The sequence below is a fragment of the Epinephelus lanceolatus genome, chromosome 14, assembly GCF_041903045.1.
Source record: "Epinephelus lanceolatus isolate andai-2023 chromosome 14, ASM4190304v1, whole genome shotgun sequence".
NCBI classification, from domain to species: domain Eukaryota; kingdom Metazoa; phylum Chordata; class Actinopteri; order Perciformes; family Serranidae; genus Epinephelus; species Epinephelus lanceolatus.
In genome coordinates, this window is record NC_135747.1 from 21,145,531 (window position 1) to 21,159,283 (window position 13,753).

Sequence of the window (13,753 nt, forward strand, 5' to 3'; positions counted from 1 at the left end):
CCAAGACACACACACACACACACACACACTCACTCATACAGAATCCCCCTGCCTCATTGTACTTTATACCTCCCTGCTAGCGCTGCCCAGTTTATTTGTCCCCGTCTGTGTCGGGGATGTGAATTATTTGTACTGCCAGCCTCCCCTCCCGCACTCGAGACTGAATTCTCCTTTCCTTGGAGCAAATGGGTTTTTCTGCACTCATTGTTCTTGTCTCTGTGCCTGTGTGCTGCTTGTGTGGCTCCCTAAATGCCATTCTGTGCAGAAGCTAGCCTAGTTTCTACAAAAGCCCTGTAAAAGCAAAGGCTTTTACTAGGCTTAGGTAGCCTCCAAACATCTTCTGTATTTTGGATATGTTATCTTTTTTTCTGGTTAATAAGAGACGTCACACTAATTATGAGGCATTTGCTCTGCTCTGTTGGTGGTTTTCTTTTAATTAATTCTTAAATGTCCATCATACAGAATCTATGCCCCTTTTTGTCTTAATCTGTCCTTAGTTTGGCTTCAAATAAAAATAATGTAAGATCAACATCTCAGTGTCAAATTTAACATGTTATATGTCGTCTTCAAACTGCCATCTTGAAGGACACCGAGCACACTGAGCTGTCCAAAGTGCTCTCAAATAAGACGGTATGGAGTTTGCTAGAAATAAGTAGCTGTGTTAGACCTGTATCCTGTAGTTATAGTTATAGTTGTAGTGTTTGATGTTGTTCTGTGGTGTTATTTAGAACATGCTCTGTTTGTTGTGGTCCTGCTGTTTTGAGAAAACAGGCAGGATTTTTTTTGATTCATGTTTTGTAACCCATGACGGCTCAGAAATTTCTCCACCCCACAGCACCTCTCACCTCTCTTCAACCTTTAGGTTTGGGCGCCCTGTCTCTTTGAAGTCCAATTTGGCAATCAGATTTGACAGATTAATGAATCAAATCCAAAATCTTCTTTGTAAAGCCCCCTGAATCAACTGTGTTACATGATATGTTCTGTAAAGTTATTGAAGCAATGTCAGGCAAGTCAACGCAGGTCAAGGTGTTGCATTTTGCTGGTATTACATAATCATTTATCATGAAGAAATATTGTTACTCATTTCCTCACGACCGTGCCACACCTCTGTTTAGATGTTGATTAACCAGGAGAGGAAAAAGCCTGGGATGAACTCCTCTAAGTTCGTTTCTGTTGCTGCTGCTGTGGAGCAGCGCTGCAGTTGCAGAATGTCTCCTGAATCAACAGCAGACTTGTTTTGCATCAGGCCGGCACCACATCCTGCTGAACACAGCATGGAGAATAATTACAAAGACACACAAACTCTCGTAGTAAATGTCAGACATACACAACATTTTTCAAGGCATGATTAACTGTTTACCAGCACATTTCAATGTGAAGTTGCCTAATTAAAGAATAGTTCTATCGTTCTCTTAAAACTGCTGACTCTTGCTTGGAAGTTTGAGCCTTTTTTCAGTCCCACAAACACCATGTTGTGACTCACACAGGAGTCACGCCTTTAAGTATGGGAGCTGACACGAATCGGCGTGTCTATCAGCAGCCTGAAGACACATTTTTCCCCAGAACTCGAGCCGGTAATTGAACCTCGTGACAGAAGTCTGAAAATAAACTGTTCTGCTCCGACTGGCTCTGCGTATTATTCAGTAATACTGCTGCTCCAGCGTTTCGCTTTTTATTGTGAGAGCTGCACCGGGAGAAAAGGCCTTGTTTTTGTTCACGTAAAGCTGCACAATCAGTGTGCTGCATGCAAATGACTGGCTGCTATTGTGCTAGCTGTAAGTGATATCTTTGTGAAGGACATAAAATTAAAACAATTGGAAGAGGGCATCCCATGGCCCCTTGCGTGGCTGTATATTATATGGCCTTTGTGCGTGTTAATGTAAGGTGGCGTGGCAGTTTAACAGCCTCCCTATGTGAAGGAGGAGGTGTGTGATGGAGGCTCATTATCAAACAGCATCAAAAACAACATCTGTTTCCTTATTTATCCGAGCCTCGTGCGCTCTTGTTTGTGTTCAGATGCTCATAGACTCACTTGACACAGTTTAATTGAATTGTTTTTGTCTTTTCTGTAATAATATTTTAGCTGCAACACACTGCCGAGCCGGAGAACCCTGAAAAACTCCAGACTGGTCTGCAAGAAAGACGACGTCCACGTCTGCATCATGTGCCTGCGCGCTATCATGAACTATCAGGTCAGCCCTCTGCACTCCCCGTCCACACAGACTGCATATCCGGCTGAACTAAAGCACACTTATCTAACTGAAGCCAAATTCAATTAGTTCCTCTGCTCGATCTCCATGTTTCATTTATTATGCAGAGGAACGCTCCTCTCAGTTATTCAGTGGCTCCTCTTCTTTGTTAATTAGCTTATTTGTCTCTGTCTTTCTCCCTCTGGTTTGTTTTTCATCTCCCAGTATGGCTTCAACATGGTTATGTCACACCCACATGCTGTGAATGAAATTGCACTAAGTCTCAACAATAAAAACCCGAGGTAAGTCAAGTTTTTTTGCACATAGATTATGTGTTTGCTCTTAAATTTTTCTTATAAAGAAACCAGGAGATAAAAGATTTAACTAACGAGAATAATGTTGCATTTGGAGCAAAACAAGTCCAGATACTTTACCAACAAAGACCTCAATCCATAATGGAACATTCAGAGTCCGCCTCTCAGTTAGCCTCAGTGCACCTGCACAGTCTGATCCAGAGTGAGTGTCTTTGTAGCTCAGGGGCACATTCATCTCGACAGACGGGTCAGGGCACCGCTGGCACACTCCACTACACTGGCAGCTGCTCACTGAGACAGCAACCAGAAGGACTCACTTCTGTGCGTGCACGTGTGTGTGTGTGTGTGTGTGTGTGTGTGTGTGTGTGTGTGTGTATGTATGTGGGTGTGTTTTCACTTCATGCCCCGAGACTCAAGGATTTCCTCAAAAGTGGATGTGAAACCACTCCGCATCACTTGTCACATATCGTCTCATCCAGGCAGAGAGCTCCTGCATGAAGGAGCTGGAGACTGGACGCACAGGATGTCGCTGTCCTGTGTGCTCCAACACACACACACACACACACACGCACACACACACACACACACACACACACACACGAATTAGGCCCCAAGTATTCATTTTTTATACCTGCCTTTTAATCCAGTGGATAAGATAAAAATGGGGAGCTCTTTTTTTTTTTTTTTCCTCTCAGGATGTGACATTACAAAACTTTTTTCCCAAGTTATTCAAAGTAAGTTAAAGTTTCCAGTGTTTCCAAGTTGTATTTTTGTTGGCGCCACTGACACAAAGACAACAGGATTACTTTCCGTTTCCTTCAGAGCCTAACACAGGACATGCTGCATTTTGTTTTCCACAGTTGTTGTGGTTGTTCCACCATCCACTAGTTCTGCTGCTGGGGATAGTAACCATAAAGAACTTACACTGATACTCTTTGATAACTGGGGATGGCTACTTATAGCTGCTGGGGAAAACAAAAGTGCCATGCTCTTCCTGTTTTGGTTGTACAATTGTTGAAGCACTTAAGTTGTGCTGCAAATCAACCCTTCATTTTTCTGGGACCCTGTGGCAGATAGAATTGTGTAGTGAAAGCGAGGCTTCTAGAGAACCAGTCTAAACGCAGATGGTGTCATTATTCTATAGCTGTTACACTGTGTCATCAACATTTACTTCATAAGTCTAACATAAAGGAATACTTCACCCAAAAAAATGACCATTTGTAAATCATATACATATATACAGTACAGGCCAAAAGTTTGGACACACCTTCTCATTCAATGTGTTTTCTTTATTTTCATGACTATTTACATTGTAGATTCTCACTGAAGGCATCAAAACTATGAATGAACACATGTGGAGTTATGTACTTAACAAAAAAAGGTGAAATAACTGAAAACATATTTTATATTCTAGTTTCTTCAAAATAGCCACCCTTTGCTCTGATTACTGCTTTGCACACTCTTGGCATTCTCTCCATGAGCTTCAAGAGGTAGTCACCTGAAATGGTTTCCACTTCACAGGTGTGCCTTATCAGGGTTAATTAGTGGAATTTCTTGCTTTATCAATGGGGTTGGGACCATCAGTTGTGTTGTGCAGAAGTCAGGTTAATACACAGCCGACAGCCCTATTGGACAACTGTTAAAATTCATATTATGGCAAGAATCAGCTAACTAAAGAAAAACGAGTGGCCATCATTACTTTAAGAAATGAAGGTCAGTCAGTCCAGAAGATTGCAAAAACTTTAAATGTGTCCCCAAGTGGAGTCGCAAAAACCATCAAGCGCTACAACGAAACTGGCACACATGAGGACCGACCCAGGAAAGGAAGACCAAGAGTCACCTCTGCTTCTGAGGATAAGTTCATCCGAGTCACCAGCCTCAGAAATCGCAAGTTAACAGCAGCTCAGATCAGAGACCAGATGACAGAGTTCTAGCAGCAGACCCATCTCTAGAACAACTGTTAAGAGGAGACTGCGCCAATCAGGCCTTCATGGTCAAATAGCTGCTAGGAAACCACTGCTAAGGAGAGGCAACAAGCAGAAGAGATTTGTTTGGGCCAAGAAACACAAGGAATGGACATTAGACCAGTGGAAATCTGTGCTTTGGTCTGATGAGTCCAAATTTGAGATCTTTGGTTCCAACCGCCGTGTCTTTGTGAGACGCAGAAAAGGTGAACGGATGGATTCCACATGCCTGGTTCCCACTGTGAAGCATGGAGGAGGAGGTGTGATGGTGTGGGGGTGTTTTGCTGGTGACACTGTTGGGGATTTATTCAAAATTGAAGGCACACTGAACCAGCATGGCTACCACAGCATCCTGCAGCGACATGCCATCCCATCCGGTTTGCGTTTAGTTGGACGATCATTTATTTTTCAACAGGACAATGACCCCAAACACACCTCCAGGCTGTGTAAGGGCTATTTGACCAAGAAGGAGAGTGATGGAGTGCTGCGGCAGATGACCTGGCCTCCACAGTCACCGGACCTGAACCCAATCGAGATGGTTTGGGGTGAGCTGGACCGCAGAGTGAAGGCAAAGGGGCCAACAAGTGCTAAACACCTTTGGGAACTCCTTCAAGACTGTTGGAAAACCATTTCAGGTGACTACCTCTTGAAGCTCATGGAGAGAATGCCAAGAGTGTGCAAAGCAGTAATCAGAGCAAAGGGTGGCTATTTTGAAGAAACTAGAATATAAAACATGTTTTCAGTTATTTCACCTTTTTTTGTTAAGTACATAACTCCACATGTGTTCATTCATAGTTCTGATGCCTTCAGTGAGAATCTACAATGTAAATAGTCATGAAAATAAAGAAAACGCATTGAATGAGAAGGTGTGTCCAAACTTTTGGCCTGTACTGTATATGCAGTGTTACCTTGAATTTGTGAAGAAAACTTTGTTTTTCTCGCAAGCTTTCAAACCACAAACAGATTGATTTATAGACTGATTTGGGACTGCATTTCTGAGTACTTCACAAACATGCATTTTTGCTATAACCTTACAATTTACATATTTACATATGTTTTAGAAGTAGTGAGCATACGACTAGATCAATGAGATCTGGATTATACTGCCAGAGCTGTGTGAGTTTGTAAACAAATGTTCAGTCAGGAACACTTTTGTCAAAAAAAACTTTATTTCCATTTGCAGTATTATATTTGGTGGTATGGCTCGGTTCTGGGGCCTCTCTGCCTTTCCTAGGTTCTAGGCAGAAAGCCTCTTCCATGCGTCTATATGGAAAGCCTTAAGGCAGAGAGAGCACACCTCTCTGTCCTTCCATGTGCATACGATGAAAGCCTGAGGCAGAGAGAGCAAACCTCCCTGTCCTTCCATGCGCCTACATGGAAAGCCTAAGGCAGGGAGAGCAGCAGCAGCAAAGACCCCCTGGGAACAGAACAGAGCAACATCAATGACAAACAGAAATGACACTGATAAGTTAGACACAGCATGAAAAGGAGGAGCTGGGGTGGAGGCAGGATGCAAAGCGGCTTGCAGAGGAAGCAGCAACAGTAGGCAGGCCAGAGCAGTTTAAATAGGGCGCCCTGAATGAGATTCGCAAATTGGTTGCATAGGAAGGAATCATGTGACCTATCAGCTGACTCCCTTCCATCAATCATCTGCTCCATCAGTTGATTGGCTGTTTGTGATCAGCTGATATAGCTGGGATGTGAGCTGAACTTGACATTGTGTCCTGTCTGATGTAGTTGATATAGTTTTTGATATACTTTTTGCTTTTGTTAAACATGGTCCCCAATCAATTAATAAATCAGTATGTTTGCCATCTTTCTGTGGAGGCATGTGAGAGAAACAAAGTTTTCTTTCCAAATTATAGGTAACATGTCATGATTAACTGATAAACCAATAATCATTTTGTAGGTGAAGTATTCCTTTAAAGCAAAAAATGTATCCATTTCCACCTAAAAGTTTTAGATTTAATACTTACAAAGATGTAAACACTTCAAGACAGTAACTGTACTAAACACCCTGTAGATCTACGCAGAGGTTTGAGCGTTGGCAGGATCTTTACTCATTACACTGTTTTCCACTTTGTTTGCTCCGTGTCTAAGTACAGGTTTGCCACAGCGCTGGCACTTGTCATTTACTAACCATTGCCGCCTTTATTTTCTCCCTGTTTTATAGAACCAAAGCTCTGGTCTTAGAGCTCCTGGCGGCAGTTTGTCTCGTGAGAGGAGGCCACGAAATCATTCTCTCTGCGTTCGACAACTTTAAGGAGGTACGAGCTTCACGGAGAGGGGGGAAGTGGGGTCCGAGGAGACGAATATGTCATTACAATTCGACTGTGCAATTTCAAACGGTGACTCAGCCCTGGAGGAATGCTCCCCCCCTGGCAGATGTGAGGAGCAGCAGATTCCTCAGGATAGCATCTAGGAACTTTGTCAACAGATTAGAGACACCGGTTTAGCTGCAACACACAGCAGGACTCGAGAGGAAACAGTTACACGTGTGGTAACTAGATTTGGCTGACACATCAAAGCTCAGACGCACACGCAGAAAGATGCAACAGACAGCCTAGTCTGACCCTTGTCTGTCTGGATGAGGTATTCTGGCTGCTGGAGGAAAGAGTGGGAGGTTTATGATGGAGTGGGCGCTAACAGCAGCCCCATTTTGTAGCATACGGCCTGCAAAAAAAAAATGGGCCGACTGCAGTTAATGCAATATTTACACCCCTGAATGAAATATTGAGTGTTGCTCTCAGTAGCATTGGCATTAGTGGGAGAATAAGGCTTAGAGAGAACATAGCTCCTCTAATGAGAAGAGGGTTAGCATCATGATAGTGGAGTCTGCTAAAAACCATTTCAGCACTCACTCGTGTTTCTGTTTCTTCTTGCAGTGTTGTAAAGGCAGTTTGTGGTTGTTAGTTTTTTCCTTTTCGTTAAAAAGCGTCATTAGATGTAGTTTGCTAAGTGACTTTGATATCCCGTGTTTGATGAAGGGGCTGCAGGCCGAGACTCTACACATTATTCAGAGGTTTTTGGATACACACCCCTCCTCTTTCTTCCTCCCTTCCGTCTCAATTCTTCATCATGCTCCATCTCCCTCATTGCCCTCCAGATGAACTGTCTGAACTGCAGAGCATCTCTCTATCTCTCTCTCTGCCTCTTTTTATCTCTCTGTTCTCTTCTGTCTCTCAAATTCTTCTTCAGATAGGCAGGACAAAGAAACCCTACAGTGTATGTGGTAAAAGTGGCGCCACAAGCCATATTGAACACAGATGCAGTGTGTACATTCAGCAGCAGTTCATGAATAACTGAGGTCAGGGCGAGCTGTGATGTCACATCACTGAATTTTCATCTTCGCCAAATTGTTGATAACCAAACTGGGAATGATAATAGTCATTAAAATGTATCAGTAAAACGTAAATGAGGTAAAAAGTCCTGGCTAAGCTCAAAGGTAAAAAGCATCATCTCTAGTGTCACTGCATATTCGCAGTACTGAAGTTAATGCTGAAATCAGGAGTGTTTTTGTCTCAGGCAAAGCACTGTATGGTTCATGTGAATCAGGAGGAGTTAGTTGTGTCATTTATGTAAATCACTGATTGGTTGCATTAATCACTGCACATCGCTCTCTACACCTGAACTCCAGTAAATACAATAAGTGAGATGTGCTTTGTTTTGCAGGTGTGTATGGAGGAGCAGCGGTTTGAGAAGCTAATGGAGTATTTCAAGAACGAAGACAACAACATCGACTTCATGGTATGTTCACCCCCTCCCCTACACACACACACACACACACACACACACACACACACACACTCCTAATGAGTATTGATTGCACTGCAATCCCTTGAAAATCACATGGCTTGGGAAGGTTTTTGAGATGAAGAAGCTTTGAGTGAATGATGCTATCTGTTCTCAGCAGTAGGTGTGTTTCTACCCTCCTGTTTTTATGCGCAAGTTCAATTTGTGCATAAAAAAAACTGAGTGGAAACGCCAACATTTCAAAAAAATCTCAAAATATAGCAAAAGGTGGAAAAGTTGGTTTATTGATAAAAGGTACTATAAATGCAACTAAGTGCAATTAAAACCGATTCAGTGAATGAATGATGACATACAGCCATTACACACCGTCACAATGTAGGCCACACAACACACATAAATGCAACACAGTGTTGTTACCAGAACCCTTTCAACAGCACACAGCTGTACTATTAGTTGTTTAAAACTCTCTATATCCATTGTCCAGTGTGATCTCCATTATGCATCCATTGTTTTCCTTTGTTTGAGGTTTGACTGGCGCCCTTTTAATTTTGTCATTTCATTGCACCCTCTTCTTTTGTGGCACCTGACTGCAGAATTAGAGCCACTTCCCGCAGCTTATGTCAATATATCAACTCCCAATATTTGAATAACAGTAATGGTTGGAAAAGGACACAAAACCGGATTTTCTTTTGCAGATTTTTTTTAAAAATTTGGTTAAAATTTACATTACATTTGGATGGAAACCCAACTAGTTTCAAGCCTTTAGAACACTTGTTATCAACTTGAAACAGTAAGACTTTATCTCAGTATAGATTTAATTTCTGTGAAGAAAACCAAATGAAATGGTTATTTTTATACTTAATTTTTTATTAGTTTTTACAAAAAGAAAAAAGCAGACAAAACCAACAACAACAGGCAGGGACATCATAGGTAAAGTCAAAATGCGCAACATCCAGCAAAACAGAAAATAAGAAGCATCAAGGCGACTCCGCAGTTCCACAGACAACAGGTCCTTCATGTCCATGACTGTCCCCATGTTCCCCAACTTTGACCCCTGGAAATCCAGGGTACCTTCAGGGAGGGAGAAATCTTCCACTCAGCACTCACCAAATAAAACAAACACACAAATAAAGTCAACTACGATTTACATTTTTTCCAATATTGTTCACATTTTTAGTGGCAGGGAAAAAGTCAGTTGTTGGAGAACATACATTTCCTTAACTATTTCTGTCCATTCAGAGGTTGTTGAAGACTCTTTACTCAACCATTTCCTGGTTATTGCTTTTTTACAACCTGCTAGTAATATTTGTAATAAATATCTGTCCTGTTTTGTTAGCCCAGTTGGCACACTTCCCAAATACATTACACTGAAATTAAAATCCAGCTCTACTCATTATTGATTTCATCTCTATAATCCTCCCAGTAAGATGAAATTTTAGACTTAAAATAGACTTAAAATTTTGATTATTAAGGCCCACTTTAAACCTACATTAACTTTACTCTCTGCTAAACAGACAAAACCAAAGATTTTAGAGAACAATGGACAAGCGTCAAGGGAGGACTTGTTGTGTGCTTGTTTAGAAAAATAATAACAGTACAGACAGACATTTGTATGAAGATTTAGGCTACTAAAAATATCAGGAACTCATCTCTGATGCAGCATTTACAAGTAACCTTGCCAAAATTCATCCAAATTGCTCGATTTACACAAACTTCCTGCTGTTATTTTGTTAACTATTTGGATAATTTGGATGAAGTATACAGTTTACCAGTTCTTTCTCAAATGCATGAAATATAACATAAATTAAATATCCATAAAATATGTCACTTAGTTAGGGGTCGTCAGTTTAAGAAATATTTTGAGTATTTTGAACACTACTCCATCTGTGTTGCGATATGTTTGACCAAACTTAAAAATAACTCAGAAGGGATCAGTTGTGCTTTTAGTTTGAGGATACACTCTCCCAGGGCTATCAGTGTTTGTGAACCCTCTAATTTTTCTCATCACAGCTCAACCTACAGATGTGTGGCACAATATATCAAACTGGAGTGGCCCAAAGCAAGGAACTCATGCCAAGTCTGTCATTTCCAGGCTGAGTAGTGCTAATTAGCCTGGCAGATAAGAATAAAAGACAATGTGAAGAAAGTGCCAACTTCGACAGTATTTTATCCAGTGTGTGTGTTCGTCTTAAGTGTCTGAATTTATGTGAGGCAAACACTGCATGTGTGCGAAACCCAACAGATGCTGTGTTTGAATAGGTCTTATGTCACAAGTCCGCTCACAGTCCCTCGGCGGGCCGTCATCTGACAGCAGCACTAAAGCAAACAGACTTTGTTGAAGGCGCCGTGTCGCACCGAGACAACTGAGCTTCTTACCGGAAGTTGATTAAGCCAGTGTGTGTGTGTGTGTGTGTGTGTGTGTGTACGTTATAGACACTGAGGATTCCCCGTGATCTGTTTACGCAGGCTCCCATAAGGCAGCCGATGGAGTTGAACTGGCTGATTTTGTTAATTTGTTTTTTCAGATCCTCTTAATCTGCCAGATAAGCTACTCTGCCAGCCAAGCAAGCACAATAAGGAGGATTTATACACACAATTTCAGTGGAAGCCATATTAAAAGGAATTGGATGTGATAATAAGCATAAAGCCATTTCACAGAAGTAACTGGCTGATGTTCAAAAACCTCAAACCTGCTGTAAATGTGTCTATTAACACATTTTTATCTTGCATAGTCAGCAGACACACAGAGTACATTAAAGCAGGGTTTTAAAAACACTGAGAAAACCGACTGTGTGGAATCGGCACTCACTAACCGTATTCTTTCTCTTTTAATTCCCCCAGGTGGCCTGTATGCAGTTTATCAACATCGTGGTGCACTCGGTGGAGGACATGAACTTCAGAGTTCACCTACAGTACGACTTCACCAAGCTGTGTCTGGACGACTACTTAGACGTGAGTCGAGACATAATGCTGCGAGAAAAAAGCACTGTCAGACAGAAGCACTCTGGCTCTTGATATTCAGCTCAGTCCAGCGCGCAGGTTGTCATTACAGCACCCTCGAGACAGCAACCAGACAAAAAAAGCAGTCAATAATGGCTTTTCCATTCCTTCAGAAAAAAAAAAATCTGTCAGATGTGTAAATCCTTACCTCCTGCCTTAAGGCGCAGGTGAGATCAGTGCTGGCCGTGAGGTCTGAGATGTCGACCTCATGCAGTGAACTGAGAAAGTTTTTCATTTGTGTGTGTGTTTTCTAGAAACTAAAGCATACAGAGAGTGATAAGCTGCAGGTTCAGATCCAGGCCTACTTGGATAATGTGTTTGACGTGGGAGCCCTTCTGGAGGATGCCGAGACCAAAAACGCCGCTCTGGAGCGGGTAGAGGAGCTGGAGGAGAACATGTCACATGTGAGAGACCCCGACTGTTTGATTTCACTCTCTAAAATTCCACAAAACTGAATCCTTAGTCTCATTTATCTTCTCTATGTATTAATGTCCAGGATGTCAGCATGGGATTTATGATGATCTCATGCTTTCCCTTAACTGTCAACCACCATTTTAAGACATTTTAAGACACATACACAGTTTTCTTCATGTCACCGTGTCACCCTTTTCCTCCTGGCTGTTCTGACAGATGACAGAGAAGCTGCTGGACACAGAGAACGAGGCCATGTCAAAGATCGTGGAGTTGGAGAAGCAGCTGATGCAAAGGAACAAGGAGCTTGAATCGATCAGGGTCAGACTCTGAACAGTCACATCCATCTTTAAAGTTGCCATTAAGCACTCACAGTAACCACTGAATACAAATGGAAGTCCTACCCTCACACTTACAGCAGAAATATAACTCTTAACTCCCTGTTTCTGTCTCTCTCCAACACAGGAAGTCTACAAAGACACCAGCTCACAGGTGCACACACTGCGGCAGATGTTAAAGGAGAAGGACGAGGCCATCCAGCGACAGAGCAACCTGGAAAAGAAGATCCACGAGCTGGAGAAACAAGGCACCATCAAGATCCAGAAGAAGGGAGACGGAGACATCTCCATCCTGCCCTCACCGCCCTCTGCCGTGCAGGGCTTGCCAGGTGCTGTGATTGGAGGAACCGGTGCAGCTGTCAGTCCAAATCATACAGGAGTCGTGGCGGGAGCTCCACCACCACCTCCTCCACCCCCTCCACTACCAGTGAATGGCACATGTAAGTTAAATATTCGTCCAGTCCGACACATTTTACATGTCGGATATAAGATGATACTAAGCACTGAGAGTCTCCTCTGTCACAGTGTCAAATGGACCTTCGTCAGCCATTCCCGCAGCAGCAGCAGCTCCCCCACCTCCGCCGCCTCCCCCTCCACCTCCCCCTCCTCCTCCAGGGCCAGCCTCACAGATCTCAGTACCTATACCTCCTCCGCCTCCTCCTGTAGCGCCTCCACTGCCCGGCTGTGGGACACCAACTGTCATCATGAACTCTGGGTTAGCGGGTAAGGTTAAAGTTAGTCTAAATGTGTATTTCTATATTTTATTGGTTGCTTGATCAAAACAATACATTATGAAATGATAATTAAATAGATGGAATAATAAACAAACACATCTTAAATAGGGTCAACGATTCAGCTATCACTCTTGCCAAACATTGTAATTTCAGTATTTAAAGACAGTTTGTACAAAGGTTTCCTGTCAGTGTTGAGTTGAGAGCTTTAATGTCTGGCTTTTCCCCCCCAAGTTTCTGTGTCTAAGTGACTAATGTGAACAACAGTTTTTGAAACGGGTCCAGCATTGAGTGAGAGTGCTAAACAGCTTCCAGTGTTACTACTCAGGGCAATTATGCACCATCAGTCCACTAGAAGTGCTTGTTTTTGCCACTGCTAGGCTCATATTGTTATTCTAAGTGTCTGACAATATTTTGGAAAGGACCCTACAGAGATAGAACTTTTTGTTAAAGAGAAAGATCCTTCTTGTTTCAACAGAAACAGACCCAAAATCGCCATCGCCAAACCCACCAGACTCCATTTCAATAAACTGTAATTTTAGCGTGTATGGCATATTTTCACATCTGACTGCGTAAATTAAGGGTTTATTTGAGCAAAAACAGAGCTGGTGATTGTCGGAACAATGGAAAAACGAACCAAGATGGTTTTCTGTCGACTTTGAATGAAGTGTGTTTTACTATGATAAAATTACAGTTTATTTAAATGGAGTCTGGTGGGTTTGGTGGTAGTGATTTTGGGGCTGTTTCTGGTTAAACAAAAGGATCTTACTTTCTAACCAAAAGGTCTGTTTCTGTAGGGATGCTTTCTATATTGTTGTTGGACATCTATGATAATAATCTGAGTCTGTCAGTGGAAACAACAAGCATCTTAGTGGACATAAATTAATGGGCAAACATGTCGTGAGTGGCTATATTGCAGCTTGTTTCACAGCACTCTTGCACAATACTGGACCAATTTCAAAAATTGCTGTTCCCATCAGTCACTTAAACACAAAACATGGCAAATAGCATCCAGGTTGAACAATATAGTTATTTTGTAACTTACCAAACTTA

At 42.2% G+C, this 13,753-nt stretch overlaps 1 protein-coding gene across 7 annotated transcripts in view; it reads left to right on the forward strand.

The window, feature by feature from the left end:
- fmnl2a (formin-like 2a) overlaps positions 1 to 13,753 on the forward strand; it is a 67,912-nt gene that overhangs the window by 41,155 nt on the left and 13,004 nt on the right. For all 7 annotated transcript variants that reach the window (XM_078174454.1, XM_078174452.1, XM_078174458.1 and 4 more), the window contains exons 7-15: positions 2,084 to 2,192; positions 2,415 to 2,491; positions 6,641 to 6,734; positions 8,140 to 8,214; positions 11,062 to 11,172; positions 11,475 to 11,624; positions 11,851 to 11,952; positions 12,097 to 12,409; positions 12,495 to 12,692. In XM_078174454.1, coding sequence (XP_078030580.1) covers positions 2,084 to 2,192; positions 2,415 to 2,491; positions 6,641 to 6,734; positions 8,140 to 8,214; positions 11,062 to 11,172; positions 11,475 to 11,624; positions 11,851 to 11,952; positions 12,097 to 12,409; positions 12,495 to 12,692 — 1,229 coding nt within the window. The remainder of the gene's footprint in view (positions 1 to 2,083; positions 2,193 to 2,414; positions 2,492 to 6,640; positions 6,735 to 8,139; positions 8,215 to 11,061; positions 11,173 to 11,474; positions 11,625 to 11,850; positions 11,953 to 12,096; positions 12,410 to 12,494; positions 12,693 to 13,753) is intronic.